Below are 26,198 nucleotides of genomic sequence, written 5' to 3' on the forward strand. Positions count from 1 at the left end.
GTTCTACACAATTGATTAAATATGTATGATTAATAAATGACCAGAAGCCTTATCTAACAAAAATATTGTTGCGTGCGTAGAAGACATGTCTCTTGAATCACCATAACCAGGTTTGCTTTGACTACCACATGAAGGCGTTAATTTGGCTCGTTTAATTTTCCTTAAATTTTGACAAAATGTTTACTTTGACCCTTTGACAAAAATATAAAAATTTCGAATAATTTGAACCAACCACTTTATCAGAAAAATTTGACTGGTTATATAGCAGTTTGACAAACACTAATTTTGATCATTGAGAAGCTTAATATTTCCTTAACAATACAACGTGATTAAAAAGTTTAGTTGATTTTTACAGAGTTATCTCCCTGTAGTGTTAGGTACCACCTTAACCCTTCTACATTTTATTTTTTTACTAACAAAGTTTAATCAATTAATGTGTCTGTCCAAAGGCAAGAGCCTGTACTTCAGTGGTTGTCGTTTGTTACTGTATATCATATTTGTTTTTTATTTTGTTTTTGAAAAAGGCCGTTGGTTTTCACATTTGAATTGTTTTACATTTTATAATGTCAGGGTCTTTTATCGCTAGCTATGCTGTATGAGTTTTACTCGTTGTTGAAGGCCGTACAGCGATCTATAGATGATTTAATTTATGTGACTTGTTCTCTCATTTATAGTTGTATCATGCTTTTGTAATAATACTTCATCCCCATATTTCATATTTACACACAACATGTATCATAAATCTCTTTATATGTGTGTAACGTCATTTATATATGTAATTTGGTAAGTGTTACAATTGGTAATTGACCTTTTCAGAATCTAAAGAACTATGGGTAATCTCATTGTTCGTACACAAAAATGAAAAAAAACGTTACGTCATTGGTTGAATTTCCATTGAATATGACGTTTTTAACCAATCAAAACATTTTTGTGTACGTTTTTGAAAATATTACACAGAATACATTTGATTCTACGACGGCGAATTAGGACGCTGTTTAACATACCATAGGGACAGCATACTCCACTGCCGCCTGCTGGAGGTGTGTTGCATTGATATCGAGCGGGACATCTTTGTTGACCTGTACCACAGCTGATTGATTCTAATGGATAAACATTACCCTTACATCCTAAAATAGAAAACAAAATGTGAAAGAGAGGCGAAAGATACCAAAGGGACATCAAACTCATAAGTCGACTACGCCATGGTTAAAAAAGAAAAAGACCAAAGATATGCAATACTACACAAAACACAACATAGAAAACTAAAGAACGGTAACACGAACCCTACAAAAAATAGGGGTGATCTCATCTGATCTGGAACGGTAAGCAGATCCTGCTCTACTTGTGGCACCTGTCGTGTTACTATGAGTTTCCAATGGATCAATAGCGTATATTCAAAATATCTACCAAAAGCTTGTAAATTGGCTAGACTTTGATTCCTGCTTTTTTTTATTTATTAAAAAATTAAAAACAAAGAATAGCAAAAATACTCCAAGGTTAAATGTTTCATTATTGAGCATAAAAAGGGGATGTCCTTAAAAATTGACAATATCAAACGTTACCAACCAACAAAACGAGTGGAAAAACGGGAGCGAGTGGATTAAATTCAAATGCCAGATAACAACTATTTAAAAAAACTATCAATATTTCAAATGATCACAGTGTTTCCAAACAATAATTGATCTTAATCGTTGTTATTTTACATTTACTTAGATTTTTTTTACACTGACAAATGTGTAAAGGCAAAGTACACCAAGTATTGAAATAGTGTGAGCAGTAAGAAAAGTAAGAAAAGTTCATCGACGTCAAAATGCGTGAAATATTCCATCCAAATCCCAAATATTACCCAACCACGGATACGAATTAGTTAAGTCATATGATCAGTCAAATTAAACAAAAAGATGACTATATTTTATATACTTGAATGACTAAGTTTTACTACATTACGCGTGTATATAGACTTTCGTTTCAAACGATAATCTTTTTTTAATATTTTAATGAAATCTTCTAAAATGTACTGCTCTTGAATTATTGTCTACCCGAACTCTAATTCGCCGACAGTTTTCTTAACCAGGACACCTAGTTATATATTCTACAACTGCACAGCGAAAGTGCGTAAGGGAAACCATGACGGAAGAGAAAGTTAACACACGTGAAAATAAGAAAGTTTTAACTGATTTTGAAAGAAATATTAATAATACACCAATTTATTTAACAATTGTTAGGACAAAGATTAATCAACAAATGGGAACGCATGGAATGAAAAGTACCCAGTTATAGTTTGATGTAGTAAATGATATATGATCAGACTAATTTCTTTTGGTATATCATCTCACATTTTAAATCTATACAATACAACATCATTACCTGTTTTGCATCTACAAGTTGGACAGTTGTTTTCATCAAGAACATTTCCAAAGGGACACGATATAGCACAAACTGGTCCACATTTAGGTTCTGTAAAAAGCGTAAACGTATTAACATTTATAACAGTATTTCAATAAGCATTTTATGTTTATAGATTTTTCGAGAAGAAACTACGAAAGAATTTCAATGATGAATAAAATAGAAATATACCATTTCATTCGGATTTTCCTGAACGATAAGAAGAACTAGAAGGAACGTAGGTGTCAATCGAAACACGTACGGATGGTGGAAGAAGAATTGAGTTGAGAATACAAACAACAGTCTAGTCTGAAAAAAGGAACAGAATCGAAACTAAAGATTCGGCATCCCAAACCACTGAAAACTAGGAATGAACTCGGTTAAATCATTCATAAATGCGTTCTAATGATTTACAAATATGCAGATATTTTTGGCAGGAATGCAAATTTCCAATTAAAGTTTCGTGTGGGTTGAATTTACTATGCACATTAAAACAAAACATTTTTTGTTTACCGTTCAAATTTAGATGTAGTCCTGCACTACATGTATCTCTTTTATCTTTAACACTGAAAGACTAATAGAATGTCACGGACTCTAGCCCGTCAACTGGAGAAGTTTAAATGCTAATGTAACACATTGATCATAATACAAACTTGTGGTAATACACTAGGATTATTATTAAAAGACAAATTCATGAACTTCACGAATCGACGAGCACCTAAATGCAAAAGAATGTTTGACTGCATGGGACATATAAATACACAGACACGCATTCAATCCCATGTTTCACGTGGGTGAATTTCATGTCGTTGCACATTGAAAATGACTTGCAACACATTCCACTTCTATCTTACATAAACTCTTTATCTATGGAGGCAGTGGTGAGGAAATGTTAGTTCATTCGACTGAAATCAAATTTTTGGTTGGTAATTATTAAATATTTCTATCTCAAATTACGAATTAATACAGGGAATGTGTCAAAGAGACAACAACCCGAACAAAGAACAAGGCCACCAATTGATCTTCAACACAGCGAGAAAATTCCGAACCCGGAGGCGGGTTTCAACTGGCCTTTAAACAATAATGTATACTAGTTCAGCAAACATGGACATCACCCTAAACTTCGAAACATTATAAATCAATGTTTTTAATAAAGAAGATACTTTTACCCTTACAACAGAAAACACAAGCGACTTAATAATTTAATTAAGGTGTGCCACTGGCGCCACGATTAGAAGTTATTGAAATAAAGTCAAATCAAAGAATCGTGCTGATGGAGGTAAATAACAAAACTCTTTTTCATGGTTTCAGCGCTAATAACGATATGATCAGAAAAAAATACACCATGGGAACCCTCTTTTTAGAAATATACATGACTGAGAATGATTTAATTTGAAGTCCTATATATATCAATAACTCTCGTAGGACATATCATGTCTATCTAAAAGCGTAATCAAAATCCTTACAATATAAATAAACTCATCAGATGCAGATACCAGGACGCACGTTTCGTCTATAGGAGACTCATCAAACACGGAGCTGATTTTGTATGAACTTTTAACCAGAGACCAAATGACGTAGATGTTAACACACTTCGACCCTCTATCCTAACATTTTTTTTCTTTAAACGATTTTCATATATTTTACTCACTACATTCACATGTTTGACAGCCATTAACGTCAATCACGCAACCGTGAGGACATGGTTCGCTGCATCTTACAAGAGGGCATTCTGAAAAAAATATGCACATTGTAAGATGTCGTCCATCACCTGCTTTTTTTATAAAAATTTGCTTCCTTTTGATTTCCTTTTTCCATTTAAATTTCCTGTAAAATCGTATATCAGTAAAACTTCACTTCATATCACGTTATTCAATTTTAAACCAACCTTCATTGTTTGCACTGTTATCTGTTAATCGTATATATTGTTTTTGTGTCCAACATAGGACGATATTGTAAATGCTGATTATTTATAGTTGTCTCATGCTTTTGTAATTATACCACATCCCCATATTTCATATTTACAAACAACATGTATCATAAATCTCTTTTTATTTGTGAAACGTCATTTATATATGTAATTTGGTGAATGTTGCATTTTGTTTACAGTAATTGGCCTTTTCAGAATCTAAAGAACTAAGAATCATCTCGTTGTTCGTACACTAAAATAAAAACAATGCTACATCATTGGTTGAATTTCCATTGAATATGACAGTTTTAACCAATAAAAACATTTTTTTCTACGTTTTTGAAAATATAACACAAAATACATTAGATTCTGCAACGGGGAACTAGGACGCTGTTTGGCATACCATAAGGACAACAAACTCCACTGCCGCCTGCTGAAGGTGTGTTGCATTGATATCGAGCGGGACATCTTTGTTGACCTGAACCACAGCTGATTGATCCTAATGGACTAACATTCCCCTTGCATCCTACAATAGAAAACAAAATGAGAAAGAGAGGCAAATGATACCAAAGGGACATTTAAACTCATAAGTCGACTACGTCATGGTTAAAAAAAAAACCAAAAGATAAACAATATTACACAAAACACAACAAAGAAACCTAAAGACTGCGCAACACGAACCCAACAAATAATGGGGATGATTTCAGCTGCTTTAGAAGGATAAGCAGATCCTGCTTTACAAGTGGCGATCGTCGTGTTACTATGTTACTATGGGTTTCCAATGGATAGCTAGCGTCTACTCAAAATTTCAACCACAAGCTGGTAATTTGGCTTTACTTTGAATTTTTTTTCATTTATTCATTATAAAAAAAGTTTAGCCAAAATTCTCTAAGGCAAAATCAAAAAATGGGAAGTCCATAAAAATTGGCAATATCTATACATTATCAACCAACGAAACGAGTGGAAAAACGAGAGCGAGTGGATCAAAATTCAAATGCCAGATAACAACTATTTAAAAAAAAAACAATCAATATTTCAAATGATCACAGTGTTTCAAAACAATAGTTGATCTTCATCGTTGTTATTCTCCATCTATGTAGATTTTTCTTTTAAAATTCTAAATGACGATTTTGTATAGAGATTTATATGCTACATGTATATTTATCGATATTCAAATGCAGTTCATTGACGTCAAAATGCGTGCAGAATTCCATCAAAATCCCAAATATTACCCAACTACAAATACGAATCCGTAAATTCATATGAATAATCAACTTTAACAAATAGATGACTATTTTTTATGTACTTGAATGACTTAGTTTTACTATATTGCACGTGTATATAGACTTTCATTTCAAACGATAATCTTTTTATTTTAAAGAAATCTTCTGAAATGTACTGCTATTGAATTATTGTCTCCCCGAACTCTCATTCGACGACAGTTTTCTTAACCAGGACACCTCTCGTTATATATTCTACAATTGCACCACAGCGAAAGTGCGAAGGGGAAACCGTGACGGAAGATAAAGTTAACACACGTGAAAATAAGATAATATTAATTGATTTTCAAAGAAAAAATAATAATACACCAAATTATTTAACAACTGTTAGGACAAAGAGTTATCAACAAATAGGAACACATTGAACGAAAAGTCCCCAGTAATAATTTGATGTAGTACAAAATATATAATCAGGCTAATTTCTTTTTGGTATATCATCTTGCATTTTAAATATATATAACAGAACATGATTACCTGTTTTGCATCTACAAGTTGGACAGTTGTTTTCATCAAGAACATTTCCAAAGGGACAGGATATAGCACAAACAGGTCCACATTTAGGTTCTGTAAAAAGCGTAAACGTATTAACATTTATAACAGTATTTCAATAAGCCTTTTATATTTATACATTTTTCGAGCAGAAACTACGAAAGAATAGAAATGATGAATAAAATAGAAAGATACCATTACATTCGGATTTTCCTGAACGATAAGGAGAACTAGAAGGAACGTAGATGTCAATCGAAACATGTACGGATGATGGAAGAAGAATTGAGTTGAGAATACAAAAAACAATCTAGTCTAAAAAAAAAAATCGAAAATAAAGATTCATCATCCCAAACTACTAAAAACCAGGAATGAACTCGGTTAAACTATCCATACATGCAATCTAACGATTTACAAATATGCGGATATTTCTGGCAGGAATGCGGATTTCCAATTAAAGTTTCCTGTGGGTTGAATGTACTTTGCACATTAAAAAAAAACTTTTTCTGTTAACCGTTCAAATTTAGACATAGTCCTGCACTACATTTATCTCTTTTATCTTTAACACTGAAAGACTAATAGAATTTCACGGACTCTAGCCCGTCAACTGGAGAAATTTTTAATGATAATCTAACACGTTGGTGATAGAACAAGCTTGTGGTAAGACACTAGGATTATTATTAAAAGACAAATGCATGAACTTCAAGGGTCGACGAGCACCTAAATGCAAAAGAATGATTGACTGCATGGGACATATAAATACACAGACACGCATCTAATCCCATGTTTCACGTGGGTGAATTTCATTTTCTTTGCACATTAAAAAAAACACTTCCAACACATTCCACTTCTATCTTACATAAACTCTTTATCTATGGAGGCAGTGTTGGGGAAATGTAAGTTCATTCGACTAATATCAAATTTTTGGTTGGTAATTATTAAATATTTGCAACTCTATCTCAAATTACGAATGAAAACAGGGAATGTGTCAAAGAGACTACAACCCAACCAGAGAGCAGAAAACAGCCTAAGGCCACCAATTGATCTTCAACACAGCGAGAAAATTCCGAACCCGGAGGCGGGTTTCAGCTGGCCTTTAAACAATAATGTATACTAGTTCAGCAGACATGAACGTCACCCTAAACTTCGAAACATTATAAATCAATGTTTTGAATAATGAAGATACTTTTATTCATACAACAGAAAACACAAGCGACTTAATTATTTAATCAAGGTGTGCCACTTGCGCCTTGATTACAAGTTTTTGAAACAAAGTCAAATCAGAGAACTGTGCTGATGGACGTAAATAACAAAACTCTTTTTCATTGTTTCAGCACTAATAACGATATTAACAGAAAAAAGTACACCATAGGAACCCTCTTTTTAGAAATACACATGACTGAGAATGATTTATTTTGAAGTCCTATATATTAATAACTCTCGTAGGACATATCATGTCTATTTAAAAATGTAAACAAAATCCTAACAATATAAATAAACTCATCATATGCAGATACCAGGACGCACGTTTCGTCTATAACAGACTAATCAAACACGGGGCTGATTTTGTATGAATGCCAATGAGACAATTTTCAATCAGAGACCAAATGACGTAGATGTTAACATACTTCAACCCTGTATCCGAATATTTTTTTTTCATATTTTTCATACATTTTACTTACTACATTCACATGTTTGACAGCCATTAACGTCAATCACGCAACCATGAGGACATGGTTCGCTGCACCTTACAAGAGGACATTCTGAAAAAAATATGCGCATTGTAAGATGTCGTCCATCACCTGATTTTTTTTATAAAATTTGCTTCCTTTTGATTTCCTTTTTCTTTTTAAATTTCCTGTAAAATCGTATATCAGTAAAACTTCACTTCATATCACGTTATTCAATTTTAAACCAACCTTCATTGTTTGCACTGTTATCTGTTTATCGTATATATTGTTTTTGTACCCAACATAGGACAATATTGTAAATGCTGATCATTTATAGTTGTCTCACGCTATTGCAATTATACCGCATCAAAATATTTCATTTTTGCAACCAACATGTATCATAAATCTCTTTTTATGTGTTTAACGTCATTTATATATGTAATTTGGTGAGTGTTACAGTTGGTCTAAAGTAGTTGGCTTTTTCAGAATCAAAAGAACTATGGGTAATCTCATTGTTCGTACACTAAAATGAAAACAACGCTACGTCACTGGTTGAATTTCCATTGACTATGACGTTTCCAACCAATCAAAACATTTTGGTGTACGTTTTTGAAAATATTACACATAATACATTAGGTTCTACAACGGTGAATTAGGACGCTGTTTAGCATACCATAAGGACAACAAACTCCACTGCCGCCTGCTGAAGGTGTGTTGCATTGATATCGAGCGGGACATCTTTGTTGACCTGAACCACAGCTGATTGATCCTAATGGACTAACATTCCCCTTGCATCCTACAATAGAAAACAAAATGTGAAAAAGAGGAAAAAGATACCAAAGGGACATTCAAACTCATCAGTCGACTACGTCATGGTTAAAAAAAAGACCAAAAAATATACAATATTACACAAAACACAACATAGAAAACTAAAGACTGCGCAACACGAACCCAACAAAGAATGGGGGTGATTTCAGCTGCTCTAGAAGGATATTATATTTATTATAAAAAAGAATAGCCAAAATTCTCTAAGGCAAAATCAAAAAAGGGGAAGTCCATAAAAATTGGCAATATCTATACTTTATCAACCAACGAAACGAGTAGAAAAACGGGAGCGAGTGGATTAAATTCAAATGCAAGATAACAACTATTAAAAAAAAACAATTTATATTTCAAATGATCACAGTTTTTCAAAACCATAGTTGATCTTTATCGTTGTTTTTCTACTACGAATACGAATCCGTAAATTCACAAGAATAATCAATTTTAACAAAAAGACGACTATTTTTTATATACTTGAATGACAAAGTTTTTCTATATTGCACGTGTATATAGAATTTCATTTCAAACGATAATCCTTTTATTTTAATGAAATCGTCTGAAATGTACTGCTATTAAATTATTGTCTCCCCGAACTCTCATTCGACGAAACTTTTCTTAACTAGGACACCTCGTTATATGTTCTACAACTGCACAGCGAAAGTGCGAAGGGGAAACTGTGACGGAAGATAAAATTAACACACGTGAAAATAATATAGTATTAACTGATTCTGAAAGAAAAAATAATAATACACAAAATTATTTAACAACTGTTAGGACAAAGAGTTATCAACAAATCGAAACACATCGAACGAAAAGTCCCCAGTAATAATTTCATGTAGTACAAAATATATAATCAGGCTAATTTCTTTTGGTATATCATCTCGCATTTTAAATCTATATTATAGAACATCATTACCTGTTTTGCATCTACAAGTTTGGCAGTTGTTTTCATCAAGAACATTTCCAAAGGGACAGGATATAGCACAAACAGGTCCACATCTAGGTTCTGTAAAAAGGGTAGAAGTATTAACATTTATAACATTATTTTAATAAGCCTTTTCTAATATGTTTATAGATTTTTCGAGAAGAAACTACGAAAGAATATAAATAATAAATAAAATAGAAATATACCACTACATTTAAATTATCATGAACTATAAGGAGAACTAGAAGGAACAAATCTGTCAATCGGAACATGTACTGATGATGGCAGAAAAAACGAGTTAAGAATACAAACAACAGTATCTAAACAACACAGATACGGGCCGAAAGATTGAGCATTCCCAAACCATTGAAAACCAGGAATAAACTAAGTCAAAATGTCCATAAAAGCGATCTAACGATTTATAAATACGCAGACATTTCTAGCAGGAATGCAGATTTCCAATCAAATTTTCACGTGGATTGAATTTAATATGCACACTAAAAATGTGTTTGCACAAAAGCGCAACAGTCAGTGAAAAATTGTCAGGTTATAAACAAACGAACGAAATGAATAAAGATGTTAATCTCATTTACGTTTCCGTAATTGAATCACATGAAAGGATCCTTATAGTTGAAAACCCGTATAAACATTAGCTTTATAGTTTGCTAATTAAGATCATCGTACCTTTCATTTTCAATTTTTCAATGAAACATATTCTAGAAATTAAAAAAAGTAATCTGATTAACTAATAAGTGCTTGAACACTACATTTGCCTTATCAAGGTACTATCTTTTTTAATAACCTGGATCAACACAACTTCTGGAACATCCCTGTAGACAACACTTTTGATTACCAGGACAGCTTCCATCATTAGTACAATCTCCTGGTCTAACAAATAACGCACAGACAATACCAGGTGGGTTAGGTGGACATTCTCCTGGCTTGGTTATAGGCTCTTAATTAAAATCAATTTTAATAGAATAATAATTTATTTCTACTTTTCTTCTACTAGTATAAAGATACTTTTAATAGTAGAAAACGTTTGTGTAAGGAGGAAGGTGTCTTGTGTTGACTTATTTAAGACCTTCAAGTAATCTACCTAATATAACCATTGATGTTAACCCCAGAAATCACAGACTGTTATCGGTTACTATTGTCCTATTGTATCTTACACTGCTATTTTAACCAACTTGCTATATTCTGATTTTTTTCAGATGTTCTTTATTTTATAGAAAACAAGATCAATTTAATTATATACTCCAAGCATGCATCCTCGACAGAATTTAATGGGGATAAAACACGGATAAGGTTCACACGTTCATGGAAATTTGAGAATAAAGCAATTCAAATGCATCAAGATAAGCGCCCCTCTTTTAATCAGGGTTATTGGACACGAAGCTATTTACTATCTATGTGTTTTAAAGGACAGAGCGATTACTTGATTTTGTTTTCACCTTACGTGTTTACATCTCGTACATCTCTTTTAGATATACAAACCAATGTAAACAGAAAGTAAATTGCATAAACTCAAAAATGAGCTAGACCAGATTAGTCGAAAAGCTATTACTCTCCTGCAATGCATGCATAATACATCATGCGAATCCCAATTCAGTCAAACTGTCAAAATCAGGAATAGGAACCATTCTCTTTATTTACTGATAAAACGACTTCTTTTAATACCTATAGATATCTAGAACCGCAAAAACATATCGCTAGTAAGTTGAAAAACAGACATTTGTATCGGGTAACCAATGTGTGACTAAAGAGTCTGATGAATTGTCGATTTCAGTTGCTCTTTCTCATAACTCTGTTGGAGAAGCTTAAGGGTTACGATCAAACTCCTGTACATGTAATATTATTTCATTTTATAAACCGAAAACGGGCGCGAATTTAAATTATACGAGTACATTTTAAAATATTTTCGCTTCATAAGCAATAAAAGAGAGGCAAAATGTACCAAAGGAAAATTCAAACTCATAAGTCGAAAATAAACTGACAAAGCCATGGCATAAAAAGAAACAGATCACAAGATAAACTACAGTATAAAAACCGCGGCATGTAAAACTGAGCACCACTAACCCTATAAAAACCCGGGGTGATCCCAGGTGCTCTGGATGGAAAAGCATATTCTGCTCAATAATAAAGACTCCTAATCCTAGTCATTTACTTACTTTCTTATCTATACATTTACTAACGAGTTCAAATTGTGTAAATAACGTCATTGAACCATTACGTAAGAATATAAGCTTTCTACGGGAAAATGCACGAATGTGAAACTGAAAATCATCAAAACATGAAACATTAATAAACATTGAAAAGAAATTGTTGAAAGCCCACATTCTTCAATAAACGTAAGATTAAAAAAATCTAAATTCGTCAAAACATGTCCAAGTATGTCATTGTATATCATTTAAGCATGTCACTAGTTGAATTTAATTCGTCTATTACATCAATATTGATAGTGTGCTTTATTATGGAAACAGCAAACAATTGCCTTCACCTAGAACTCTTCGACTAAAAACAAATGGGCTTCTTTGTCTTACTGGAATAAACATAATTCATGAGGCTTGAATTTGTATTGTTTTTTTACCACGGGTTGGCCTTAGGCCGATATTTTACCCCTCGCTATCGTTCGTTGTAAAATATTTAACATAAAGGGCCAACTTAATATGCTGATTATTATTTGGAGATAGACTTTCAGTGATATTTTAAAAACACATGTAAAGTATACTTTCAACGTGCTTTTAAAATATCACTGAAATTCAATAACAGAATAAACAAATGCATACAAAGTATGAAAAAAATGAGTTGTGAAATGAAAAGCTTTGTATTATATAAACATTGCATTACCTGGGTTCGTTTATGTTTCAGCGTTGAAATTATGTTACATAAAATTGAGAATGGAAATGGGGAATGTGTCAAAGAGACAACCAAATAGAAGTAAACATACCTTCTTTTTCTCTACACGATGTCCCACAGGAAGGATTGAAGCAACACAGCTGACCTGAAAATGTATCGCATAAATTAGAACATTTTCGATATAAAGGCTAACCCGGGATCGTCATTGATTTGTACATTGATTGATTTTCATAAGTTTATACTGACTGCACAATGTATTTTACGAGTAAAATCTGAACTTTTCTATTAGTTATATTCATGTTTTTAGGGCAAATTAACAGTTTAAGTTTAGTCAATAGGGTGAATTGGAAAATAAATTTTCCTGATTGTAAAATTTCGGGATGACGGGAACTTATGCCGTATTTCATAACGACACGTTACAATAATTAAGACAGTTTAAAATTTTCATGTAGAAGTTGATATTAATTCAAACATGCAATTTGTGCAAATCAGCTTTCAATTGCATGGTAATTGAAATTTGAATGTGTATTTCCCTTTTTAACTAATGTTCTAACCACCACCTTCAGGCAAAGTTAGATGAATTTGGTTATGCTTTTTGTTGTATCTTTTTGGTCATGTAGCTTCTTACTTGTCTACATATTTATACATTTTATTTTAAATGTTTAGGTTTGAGCAATTCTGATGAAGGTTAAATAAGACACACGAAATTTATATAGAGTTGGAATTGTGTTTACTTAGCAACCTATAACAGATAACGTGTTACTATCGTAGCGGAATCGTAGCAGGATCTTATCAAGATCGTAGCAAGGTCGTGGTATGAACGTAAAAACTATGAAATATTGAATATTCAAGCCGAATTCAAGCTTTAATTTGACTGTGTAAAATTTGATGCAAATTTCTTTGTTTGGAAGATTGGACATAGTGACAGCGACCACGAATCCCGTGATTCTCGGCAGTCTTCATATGAAATAGTTTTAAATTCACCTTTAGAACATTCTCTGTCATGACTACATTGCTGGTTGAAATGAACACATTGTGGTTCCAGTTCATGCATAACCGGACAGCCTGGTCGCGGACCCTGCAATATACGTGTTCATGAAATTAATTATTTACATTTTCAGAAATTCAAAATGCATTCTAAAAGTGTCAAATTTTTCGTATTATTTATTCTTTTTTTTACACCTGAAACCTTAATTTTCCAAAACTTCAGAAAAAAAATTTGGAAAATCTGATTTGATTTGATTCTAAGGAATGATTTACACATAAGAATATCTAGTTGCAAAATTTAAAACAATATCTAAAGTGTATGGTCACAATCAAGGAACCTAAGAATTCAATTTCTATACGTGGGTCATAATATCAGTCTTTCCAAATAAAATTCTGTAATACAATTGATTGATTGATTGGCGTTTAATGCCACTTTCAGCATTTTTGTGCTATTTCGTGGCTGTCAGTTTCAATTGGTGGAGGAAGCCGGAATGCACAGAGAGAACCACCCTTGGTAGGACAACTGACAATCCTAGTCAATTACGATTGGAGTAGAGCGCACCTTCCACGTTCAGGATTGATGTACAATTAAAACACAAAGTTGAAATTCAAATCGACAGGTGGAGTGAATTAAATAGTTTGTGAGAAAAGGTTGGTTTTCACATTTTGTTCTATAACTATTAAAAAACGTAGTTTATGGTTCATGTGGACCCTTGGGATAAAATGGATGCATTTTCATATCAAAATTTACTCCGAGTACAGACAAAGCTATGTATCTGGAAAAAATTTAAGGCTTAGCATGCTCTAGATAAATAAAATTCAAATACATTTTATGATTTAGAAAATTAAAAACTTAACTGGATTTTGCAGTGCACTTTTTTTCTTTCCTCCAGAACGTGCCAAACTGAACTAAGTTGGGAAAGAGGTTTGAGAACTTCCCCACAGGTAATTATTGAAAGTGAATTGTGTTGATTGACACGAATAATAGAGGGACAATAGATACCTGCCAATAATTGGATATTTAAACTGTACCTGAGTGGACATTATTAAGTGAAGCAGTTTGTTAATTTTATCATCTTCTGCAGGGACGAAAAAAGTGCACAGTAAAATCCAGATAAAATGCATTTGAATTTTATCTATCTATCTAGGGCATGCTATGTCTCACGATTTTTTCAGATGCACAGGTTGGTCTGTACTCAGAGTAAATTTTGAGGCAAAAACACAACCATTTTAGCCAAAGGTCCCACATGAACCTTAGGCGAATAAATAACAGCTACAAGGTACCTACCGATATCGGTTCTAAACACTTCTGACATCCACAAAAACTGGGACAGCATTTCTTACTACCTATAAACATTACAAATGTTGTGAATGTAAACTAAGAGTGAATAATACTGCAATGTTTAAGGTGGTACCCAACACCTTGACTAATATTAATTTGGCTCGTTTAATTTTCCTAAAATTTTGACAAAATGTTTACTTTGACCCTTTGACAAAAATATAAAAATTTCAAATAATTTGAACCAACCACTTTATTAGAAAAATTTCACTGGTTATATAGCAGTTTGACAAACACTAATTTTGATCATTGAGAATCTTGATATTTCCTTAACAATACAACATGATTAAAACGTTTAGCTGATTTTTACAGAGTTATCTCCCTGTAGTGTTAGGTACCACCTTAAGATGTAAGAAATCTTTTCCGATGATGTTTATAGAAACACATGGCGACCTATTGAATATACCATCATTGAATGGCACGTTAAAACGTTAAAACAGAAGTTGGGTGTTGAATCTGATGTTACTGTTGTCTATGTTTAGAATATTTAAGGAATGACTGTAATATTTTTTCGGTCTATGACGAAATAACATCAAAAATGTGGTGCATACTAAATAACTCGCGTAGCGGGTTATTTGAAAGTGTGCACCACATTTCTGTGTTATTTGGAATACTAGTAGACAGAAAAAATAATACAGTCACGGTTACAGGGTTAACGTCTCCTGATATCAAGCATCATCCATCATTCAAATCACTCTTAAACAAAATGTCACAATCGAAAATAGGTAACTATCGCTACATTTACAGATCAGACGAATTTTCTGGTATCTAAACAAAAACAGCGTAAACATGTCGCTGGAAATTTCAGACACGGACACATCGTATCCGTCAACTAATCCGTGATGGTGATCGTAAAACTTGTGTGATGTTGATTTCAATCATTTGTTCACCTTACTCTTTGGAAGCAGTTGGTATGTCAGGAACACATGTCGATGGCAGATAGACAGCGCCAAGGACAAAGTTACGAACAGACGAAAACATTCCATCGATCATTACTCAGGAACCTAGGATTAATAAAGGCAACATTAGTATACCGGTGTTCAAAAGTGATAAATCGATTGAGAGAAGCAACACAAAAAAAAACGTGAGTGAACTCAAGGCATTCTATGCAGTTCCTGCTTAGCTAGTGAACCCACCCAAGCTATCACATTGTCTTTTTTCTTGGGGTAATAATTTCTTAAGTCTACACTACAACAATAAAATGTACCTTTACAATCAGCGTCATTGCCAGAACAAGAAGAAGCAACCCTGGCTAACATACAAAAACTCGCAGGTTTGTCGACTACAGGGGGACATATACCTAACTTTGGCTTAGGTTTCTGAAATTGTAATTTCTAACAAGATATATTAAGGTTATATCAACCGAGTTGAAATTGTATTTCCTATCAAATTGTTTTCCTGGAAGAGTAGGCATTTTAGTCAATAGTGGAGCATAACCTTTTTGTTCTTAAAGCAGTATTGGTGTATCAACAAAAAAAACTACAGTTTTTTTTTCATACTTAAATGGAGTCAATTATTTTGTTATAAATTAAGCCGTTAGTTTTTTTGTTAATTGAATTGTTTCATACTTTTCTATGTGACATTTTACAGTCGACTATACGTTGTGGGGTTTCTCATTGTTGAAGGCCATACGGTTACTTATAATTGCTTACATCCACTTCATTTGAACTTAAGTGGATAACTGTCTCATTGGCAATCAAACCACATCTCCTTATTTTTGTATAAAAAAGAATAACAAAAAATATATATATATTTCACCGAGCTAGTTTCCAATTTACATTTTGTGAAAAAAAAATGCCATGTTTTGTAAGATATAAACGGACGGTGGAAACGGTAAATGCATTACAATGTGAAAGTAATTTGTTAAAAGAAATAAAACAAAATAAACTTTGCTAGTAGTCTGTTGTTATTTATGTATTATTGTCATTTTGTTTATTTTTTTTGGTTACATCTTCTGACATCAGACTCGGACTTCTCTTGAACTGAATTTTAATGTGCGTATTGTTATGCGTTTACTTTTCTACATTGGCTAGAGGTATAGGGGGAGGGTTGAGATCTCATAAACATATTTAACCCCGCCGCATTTTTGCGCCTGTCCCAAGTCAGGAGCCTCTAGCCTTTGTTAGTCTTGTATTATTTATAATTTTAGTTTCTTGTGTACAATTTGGAGTTTAGTATGGCGTTCATTATCACTGAACTAGTATATATATTTGTTAAGGGTCCAGCTGAAGGACGCCTCCGGGTGCGGGAATTTCTCGCTGCATTGAAGACCTGTTGGTGACCTTCTGCTGTTGTCTGTTCTATGGTCGGGTTGTTGTCTCTTTGACACATTCCCCATTTCCATTCTCAATTTTATTTGAAATGAAATGTGAGAAGTATGTTGAAAGAAAATGCCGTTTTGTCTGCTTCGTGGACTGAAGACAGTTTGGCAACTTATATGTTATCGTTCAACACTATCATGGTCTTAGACATTTATGCAATACATATAATGTAAAAAAAAATATTTCACTTATTTGTCAATACCCAATTTTCCCCATTACTTCTAACGAACATACTTACGATTGGGATGACACATTCTTTTCCGCATTTTTGTGGACAACAAACTTTGCCTAGAAAAATATCAAATACAATTTATTCAACAAGTACTGCGATTCTACCCAATTTTTCATATAAAAAACAAAATACGATTAAAATTCAGAATAACAAGCTTTTTAATACACTGTTATAAATTGATAGTATATAAATAAAGGAACTTAAAAAGCAGAAAAAATGAAGCGTCCGTGTGCTTGTTTTTGGAGATATAAGCCATTGAAAATTTGGCGGGAAATAATTCTCTCTAGACTTTTCATAAATTTAATATTGGCACCCTTTTTCTTTCAAAAATTCTAAAAAAAATAACAAGGATTTTATTGCATTTTCAAATATGGCTATTTAAACTATATATAATAAAATTATGAAAAGAAAAATAGGAGTTCGCTGGGAAATTTTTTTAATGGCACTACATGGATAAAACCAGAGGAGTCCAAATATCTGGGAACAAAAATCAAAAACAAAAGGGAGATATGTTAATTACTAGCCACCAAGGCAGTTGGTATTTGTGTGAGATATGGTAATTACTAACCATCATGACAATTGGTATTTGTGTGAAATATGTTAATGTTTAACCATCATAAAATATTGTATATGTGTCAGATATGTTAATTATTAATCACATCGATAGTTTGTATCTGTATTAGATATGTTATTTACTAACCACCGTGCCAGTTGGTTAATGTGTGAAATTTGTTAACTACTAATAACAGAGACAGTTGGTATCTGTGTAAGATATGCTAACTGCTAACCGCCATGACAGTTGATATTTGCGTAAGATATGTTAATAACTTACCACCATGGTAGTTGGTATCTGTATAAGCTATGCTAATTACTAATTACCAATACAGTGGGTATCTGTGCAATTTATGTTAATTACTAAACACCATGGGAATTGGTATCTGTGTGAAATATGTTAATTTTTAACCATCAAAACAGTTGGTATCTGTGTAAGATATGTAAACTACTAACCGCCATGACAGTTGATATTTGTGTAAGATATGTTAGTTATTACTAAGCACCATAACAGTTGGTATCTGTGTGAGATATGTTAACGACTTACAACCATGGCAGTTGGTATCTGTGTGAAATACGTTAATTTTAACCATCATGAAAGTTGGTATTTGTGTAAGATATGTTAATTACTAACCCCCATAAAAGATGAAATATGTGTATAAGTTTCATATCATTTGGTTGAGGCAAACTAAAATGAGAAATTCAGCAATTTTTATGTTTATAAATGGGCATAACTCCAAAACTGTAACAGTGACGCCACCCAATTTCGAACTTGATCTGTGTTTTGTGGTAATAAGCATTGTGTAAAGTTTTACAACATTTGGTTGAGGCAAACTAAAGATAGAGAACGGAAAACAACTTTGGGACGTACGTACAGACATACGGACGTACAAACAGATTGACAAGGGTAATACTTTATGCCCGGTCTGCTTCAGCGGGGCATAAAAAAGGTTAAAATCCAAAATTTCAGGGCAGAAACTCCCCTGTAAATAGATAATAGGTAGATCCCTTCACTCTGAATATTAAAGATCCTGTCAAGTTTTTCTATTTATAAAAGTTTTCATGATGATAGACAATTTAAACTTGCATTTCACTCCTATATTCTATTTTAGCCATGTTAGCCATCATGGGATACATTTTTAAAGTACATACTGTAATGATGATTGTTTCCAAATCTGGTTTAAGGAGAAGTCCGGTAAAGGATAATTTTGCCAAAAATGTAACATTTTAGACACTTAAGTGTGTACTCCACTTGAATCAATCAGTTTGTGTTAAAGATTTGAACTGATTTGGTCATTACAAATGCTAAAATTCAAGTTCAAATATGAAAATCTATCAAATTTGCTATTAAATTTCTTTTTTAGGATGTTTTTTGTCAAAAATGGAAGTTGCCGAATTCGTGTTCAGTCTCAACATTTATATATGTAATGCATAATCATTACATACAATATTTTTATTCTAATATTAAGACTGAACACAAGTGCCAGTATTTTTGCATGACATAATGATTCCAGTACCTGACACGTGTCCATTGTGTTGTCAAAAACGACTCATATTTATCAAACAAACGCATTCTACTTTCTTATAAATAGCGTTAGAGTTTACATTTTTAGCAAACTTGTAATAATTCTATATTTTGGGGCCAAAAAAGGGGTCCTAGTCTGTTCGATTATTATTTTCAGAGGAGAATAATTTTTTTAAAGTTAACGACGACTAGCCCAATGTTATGGGTAAATCTCAGTTGGCTCTGTGGCTCTATTAAAAATAACTTTTGCTAAACACACAACGTATTTTTTTTTCCACTGTTGAAATACAAACATAGCAATGAGCGGATGCAGGGTAGTTCTATTAGTTAGGAAAGACCATTTTATATTTTGTGATGGGGATAATGGATGCTTAATGAAATGAATGTGATATTGTCTTGATCTGAAGATCAATAATATTGCACAAAACATGCTGAAAGGAATTTTCTGTACATTCAGATGCACATCAGCCACAAACAATTTAAAATACAAAAACGGTGTGTACACAATGAAAATAAAAATTTCGACGAAAAAATATAAAATAAATAATCAAGCCTTATAACGAGTGAAAAGTAATATTTTGTCTATGCATAACCTCTTTGCTCGAAAGGCCAATCCCAACCAAAGAAATACACTGGTCGTTCTCTTAGCAGTTATATTCCTTTTCTCTTTTTCTTGTAGATTCAAAGGACCTGTCTTACAAATAACATTTGGTTATCTTCTGGAGAGTTGTCTCATCGGACGACATCTTTTACATTTTTGTATTAGAATGTGTAATCCGTCTCATGAAATTGAATTTGCCATATAATTTATAATTTGGCTTTGAGCGTTCCTGATGAAGGTAAATCCAGAAAAGCGCTTCGAACGCATGAAATTTGTAACGTGTTGTTTTCAATTTTTTTACTATTCTGGATTATACATGTGTTCTTAAAGAAAACTGCATGTTTTATATTATTTTTTTCTGATTTTTGTCCCAATGAAACCTAAAATATATTGTTGTTGCGCAGTTTTTCTAAATAAATAAATGGTTGCTATGCACTTTTTCAATATAAATAGGTGGTTGCTAGGTACTTTCCTAATATAAATACATGGTTGCTAAGCATTTTTACACTTTAAATGAATGATTGTTTAAAACTTATGTGATGACACTCCCTAGACATTTTTGGTTAGGTCTATATAATAGTTTATATAGTCCTGAATCAAATCATGTATGGTTGCTAGGTACTTTTTTTATCAAATAAGGATGATTGCTAAGCACTTTTGACATGACCTTGACTCTTTATTTTTCATATGCTAATAAAATAGTGGCTTAAAACGTCTTTAACATTTTCTCCATGTATAGTGTGCCTCTTTCTTTTACATTTCCTTTCAAATTGATGGTAATTTAATTGCCAATAGTTTGCACATCATAGTCATTCAATAATTATTACTTTTTGTGGATTATTTTAATAACATGGCCACATTTTACAGGTAAAAAGGCAAAAATGACACATTTTTGTTTCCATAGCAACCACTCTAGGACCCAATATCCCAAATATTTTGTTATAATTTATTGGTTAGAAACATTGATACTTTTCATTCATAACCACAGCTTAAATGGAGGTGGATGCAAAAATGCCTATTTTGTTCATGCAAAATGTGTAAAATTTGTCTACGCAACTACAATGGAAAATTACCTCTGCTTTTGCGGTTGTGACAATATTCAGCAAAAATATTTTTTATATAAGACATTGCTATTTTGTTTGTTAAATTTCATGTTTTTGAAAAATAATTACAAATATCATTAAATAAAACCTGGTTTTGATTACGAATGATTGCAAAGTAGTTGTTTTTTCGATTCTAAATTCCTCAAAATTTGCGGGAAATCTCATTCACTTGGTTGCCATGGCATGGCAACCAAGGCCTAGCAACATTTTGGTGGGCATTTTTCTTACTTTTTTACATGATCACATGTTTTGGCTTAGTTTCATGAAAATCGGTGACTATGCGTGCCGACACCCCTATGTCGTTGGTCGTTACAGAGAATTGCTCTTAACTACTAACCACACAGACAGTTGGTATATTTTTAAGATATGTTAACTGCTTACCGCCATGACATTTGATATCTGAGTAAGATATGACCTGCGACGGATAGAAATCGACCTTATGCAAGTGTACGTAAATATGTTCATGTATAAGACTCTGGTTGATTTGTAACATTCATATACGAAATACAATGAAATAAAAGATGAAGTTTGGTCCTTTTTGTAGCATTCGATTAAAAATTCAACTTGCAAACAGTCCAAGACTTTCCGTTGATTTGTTATTCAAAACCGAAATAGGTGAACAGATGTATTGATGTTGATTTGCATAAGGTCGATTTCTATCCGACGCAGTCCATATGTTAATAACTAAGCACCATGGCAGTTGGTATCTGTATAAGCTATGCTAATTGTTAATTCATACAGTTGGCTCTGTGTAAGATATGTTAATTACTAACCACCATTGCAGTTGGTATCTGTGTAAGATATGTTAATTACTAACCACCATGGCAGTTTGTATATGTATAAGATATATGAATTACAAACCAACATAACAGTTGGTTTCTGTGTAACACATATTAATTACTAACCACCATTGCAGTTGGGATCTGTGTAAAATATTTTAATAACTAACCATCAAGACAGTTGATATATGTGTGAGATATGTTGATTACTAACCATCAAGACAGTTGAAATATGTGTGAGATATGTTAATTACTAACCACTGTGACAGTTGTTATCTCTGTAAGATATGTTAATTACTAACCACCTTGACAGTTGGTATCTGTCTGACATCGATCAACCTTTAGGTAACTCTTACATCTCACACTTCGGTTCAATGCTGGACAACGTGGATCATTTGCTGTCTGTGGTTAATAAAAATAAAAATTAGATAGTGTATTTACTTATATTGAAAATGCAAATATAATATGAATACAACATTCTGAGAATAATTATTACAACCAATATAAAAAGATCCCCATATGGCCAAAATAAAAGTATATTATATTTTGTTTGATTAAAGAAAAATATATCTCGATGTAAGAAATAACACAAACATTTTAATTGTTGTAGGATTCGAAATATTCTTATTTATCGTTCTATGTTTCATTTTCCTTGCCTATTAGATCAAGTTTAGGAAAAAACAATTTCTTATAAATTCTCTACTACATATGAATAAGTTTCTTTTTAGCTTATCACATTATAATTTAACTTTGTTGTTACACTTATAATGCTAAATTATAAGGAATGACTGTAATATATTTCTGTCTATTCGAAACAACCTCAAAAATGTGGTGCCACGCTAAGCAGGTTGTTTCAGTATGCACCAATTTTTGTATGTTATTTCTTCATAGACAGAAAAATTATTGCAGTCATTCCTTTAATAAATTATGAAGTTATGATTCATAAATTATGCATGATTGATGATTTTCAAAATTTACAACAATGTTATGCAGATATAACTTTGACTGCAAACTCCGATCCATAAAATTGACACCTTTATTTTAACAGAAAATATTGGACTTTTTTTTTCTGAAGATGTACTTTTATGAAGACAATTGGTTCACTTAACATTCAGGGGTTTTAGATATATGTATACCCCTTTAAGAACCATTTTGAAGTATGTTCTTTTGTATATTTAGTTATTTTCATTTAAATTCAAGGCTACATTTTGGCAAAAGTGAAACTTGTCTTCAAGTCCATGTTTGGCTCAAAATAATGATACAATCGATGTTTTATTGTTATTGTAAACTCCGTATAATGTTTAACTGAATTATTTCTTATGAGTTTTCAAATGATGTTAAATAGATAACAGTCAATATAATTTGAGTACAAGTAGTAAGACGAAAAGCCTTAGACAGGGGAAGAAGGGGACTTGGAACAAAAACAAATCCATTTAAGACAATTAAAGTCGACATGCAAATTGCAGTTTGACTATTAAAAGGTCAGAGCGTCATGATTATCACACCCCTTCCCCCGAAATCCTGGCTATGGGAGTGAAGTCAGTTCATATCTTAAAGTGCTGTTGTTCATTGTGCATGTGCATGTTTCGCAAGTAAATACACATCAAAGATGTGTTCGTTTGTAAGTATGGAAACAAAAAGCATTCCATTAAAAACAAGTACCCGGCCACGTCCACTTGTATTTGTAGTATTTGTATTTGTATCCATCTGATGAGTTAAACCTCTTTCAACTGATTTTTATAGTTCGTTCTTATGTTGTACTGTTACACCACTGTCCATGGTTAGGAGCAGGGTTAGGATCCCGCTAACTTGTTTAACCCCGCCACATTCTGTATGCATGTGCCTGTCCCCAGTCAGGAGCCTTTAATTCAGTGGTTGTCGTTTGTTTATGTGTTACATATTTGTTATTCGTTCATTTTTTGTACATAAATTAGGCCGTTAGTTTTCTCGTTTGAATTCTTTTACATTGTCATTTCGGGGCCTTTTATAGCTGACTGTGCAGTATGGGCTTTGCTCATTGTTGAAGGCCGTTACATGTTTAATTATATTTTCAATGGTATACTTAAAACAGCGGATAGAAAAGTGATATTGCACGGTTATTTCTTGAAATATCTGACACAATCGACAAAACCAAACAAATGAATTGGTGCTCTACTTCTGGCTTATTAACAATAATAATTAACATTGTAGCCTTTGTATGAGGTCGATACGAGGATATATATTACTCCGTCCTCAGTTCATATACTTCTTTCAGGTCACTGGACACGATGCAGTCGGTGTTGTCGCGTTGTCGCAAAACCAAAGGTTCGAATCCCGCTGAGGGAAGAAAAAATATTTGCTAACGCAAATTTGAAGATCTAACATTGTTGGGCTAAATTTGAGACGAATTATAAGTATATTATGGTGTTAGCCCTGTATAACTACGCGTTATCCGATGGGAATGTCTGTCATGAAGTTTTCACATGTTTAGACGTGTATAATAAAATTAAAATTTGATGTAGCGGCATGGTAATTAACATTATCATCCTTTACGACAGACAAAATAGCTGATCTGAAAGGTACACCATCTACTTGCCACTATACATCATGTACTATGTTAAAACCCCTGATAAAACCGACGAAGAAAGGCATTACATCAACCAACGAAAGCAACATTTTTATGTAGCCTAGGTGGTCGAATTACTCTAAATATCTGCACAATAATGTTAAATCTTCAAATTTGCGGAAGCAAATTATGTTCTTCCCTTGCCGGGATTCGAACTCTTGCTATTGAGATATATCGAGACAACACGGCCATCACTGTGTCCAGCGCTCTAGACCATTCGGCCCCCAAGACTGAACTAAAAATTTAGCTTTCGGTGGCCTAGTGTTACCTTTCCTCGTCAGTAGAATCTAGAGTTGTAACACAGTACATGATATATTAGACATGAAGATCGAATTGATTGCAGATTAGCTTAATTATCTATCGTAAAGGATCGTAAGATTCAGTCACAGAAATAATTATTTGATAAGTACGTCTAAACAAGTGACACTTCAACGATCCTTTCATTGGATCACCAGTGAAGGTGATACACGGCTGAAAACACATATTATATTCATAATTACTCTAAATATCAGCACAACAATGTTAAATCTGAAAATTTGCGGAAGCAAATTGTGTTCTTCCCTCGCCGGGATTCGAACTCTTGCTATTGAGATATCGAGACAACACCGCCTGCACTGTTTCCGGCTTTCTAGACCACTCGGCCACCTAGACTGTATATATATATATATATATAAATTGAAAAAAATGTTCAAACCTATGACTGTGTTAGATAAAAAACCGCAATTTTCATATGTGTGCATGCAAAACAAATTTCTTGGTAGAGGGGTCTAAATACAGCACAAACAACATTTTCGATAAGACCAAAAAAGTGAAAAAGTATATTTTAACAGAACGCATTTGACTAGCAGGTCGAACAACGGATGTTCTTAAACCCTGCTGACTGTCATGGTGATTGCCAAAAAACGGATCAACAGATGTAAAAAAAATAGATCTTAATTATCAATTTAATACCAAACAGAAAAACAATAAACTTGCGGAAAAGATGGTATACCGCAAACATGAGGTGCAAAAATTTGTACACCTTATCTGGATATATACACTATGCTATATAATAAGAATAATGATAAAAAAAAATTTCGAGGAGAACGAAACTATAGCAATATGAATTATTAGAAATAAGCAAGAAGATGCGTGCTAAATTTTATATCCCCACCCCCGTCTTCTTGGTAAATACATCTTTTACAGTTAATGAACTGAGTATCAAAGAAAAAGCTGTTCGTTTAAATAATCATATCATTAACTTAAATGAAAAAAACTTACATGTGCATGATGAATAAGATAAAGGATCAAGATCCCGGCTTGCCACATTCTCGTACGATCAAGATGACTCGTAAATGAATACTGGTCAGACCAAGTCTTAAATGATTTATCGATATTTAACCGAATACATGTGATTCAATACACGTGAAAGGTGTGCTTACAGGAACAATATTTTAAGTGGTAAAGTTTATATATAACAAAATTCATCATAAAAATTGTTGTACCATATGGTGCACGACAAAACTATGCAAATTAAGTAAAATAAAAATCTATTAATCTGATAATTACGTACGCATACCTTAAAGGCAAGACGGAAAAAAACGCACTACATTAATCATACTATATAACAAATTTGATTCTCCAAACAAAAATAGATTTTTATTCTTAAAACATCACGAGATAAACTTTGAATACTATCAGCACCGAGGGTTATATCTGCCTCGTACGCGCTACGGTACTGACATGATTTAGATTACCACAATACATGTATAGACGTAAACGCTTAGTCCATGAAGATGTATATGCAGTTCTTATAAAATTAAGATATAACTCCCTCAG

At 32.8% G+C, this 26,198-nt stretch overlaps 1 protein-coding gene across 1 annotated transcript in view; it reads right to left on the reverse strand.

The window, feature by feature from the left end:
* The window catches only part of LOC127732525 (cysteine-rich motor neuron 1 protein-like), a 319,989-nt gene extending 294,170 nt beyond the window's left edge, over positions 1–25,819 (reverse strand). The window contains exons 1-13 of the mRNA XM_052241553.1: positions 25,641–25,819; positions 22,078–22,177; positions 17,222–17,271; positions 15,870–15,981; positions 14,612–14,670; positions 13,321–13,414; positions 12,428–12,481; positions 10,280–10,432; positions 9,469–9,558; positions 8,404–8,526; positions 7,743–7,823; positions 6,049–6,138; positions 4,698–4,820 (exon numbers count right to left, since the gene is read on the reverse strand). Of these exons, the coding sequence (XP_052097513.1) occupies positions 4,698–4,820; positions 6,049–6,138; positions 7,743–7,823; positions 8,404–8,526; positions 9,469–9,558; positions 10,280–10,432; positions 12,428–12,481; positions 13,321–13,414; positions 14,612–14,670; positions 15,870–15,981; positions 17,222–17,271; positions 22,078–22,177; positions 25,641–25,688 (1,177 nt within the window). The 5' untranslated portion in view covers positions 25,689–25,819. The remainder of the gene's footprint in view (positions 1–4,697; positions 4,821–6,048; positions 6,139–7,742; positions 7,824–8,403; positions 8,527–9,468; positions 9,559–10,279; positions 10,433–12,427; positions 12,482–13,320; positions 13,415–14,611; positions 14,671–15,869; positions 15,982–17,221; positions 17,272–22,077; positions 22,178–25,640) is intronic.
* Between the last annotated feature and the right edge of the window lie 379 nt (positions 25,820–26,198).

Source organism: Mytilus californianus, unplaced genomic scaffold, assembly GCF_021869535.1.
Source record: "Mytilus californianus isolate M0D057914Y unplaced genomic scaffold, xbMytCali1.0.p SCAF_25, whole genome shotgun sequence".
Classification (NCBI taxonomy): Eukaryota; Metazoa; Mollusca; class Bivalvia; order Mytilida; family Mytilidae; genus Mytilus; species Mytilus californianus.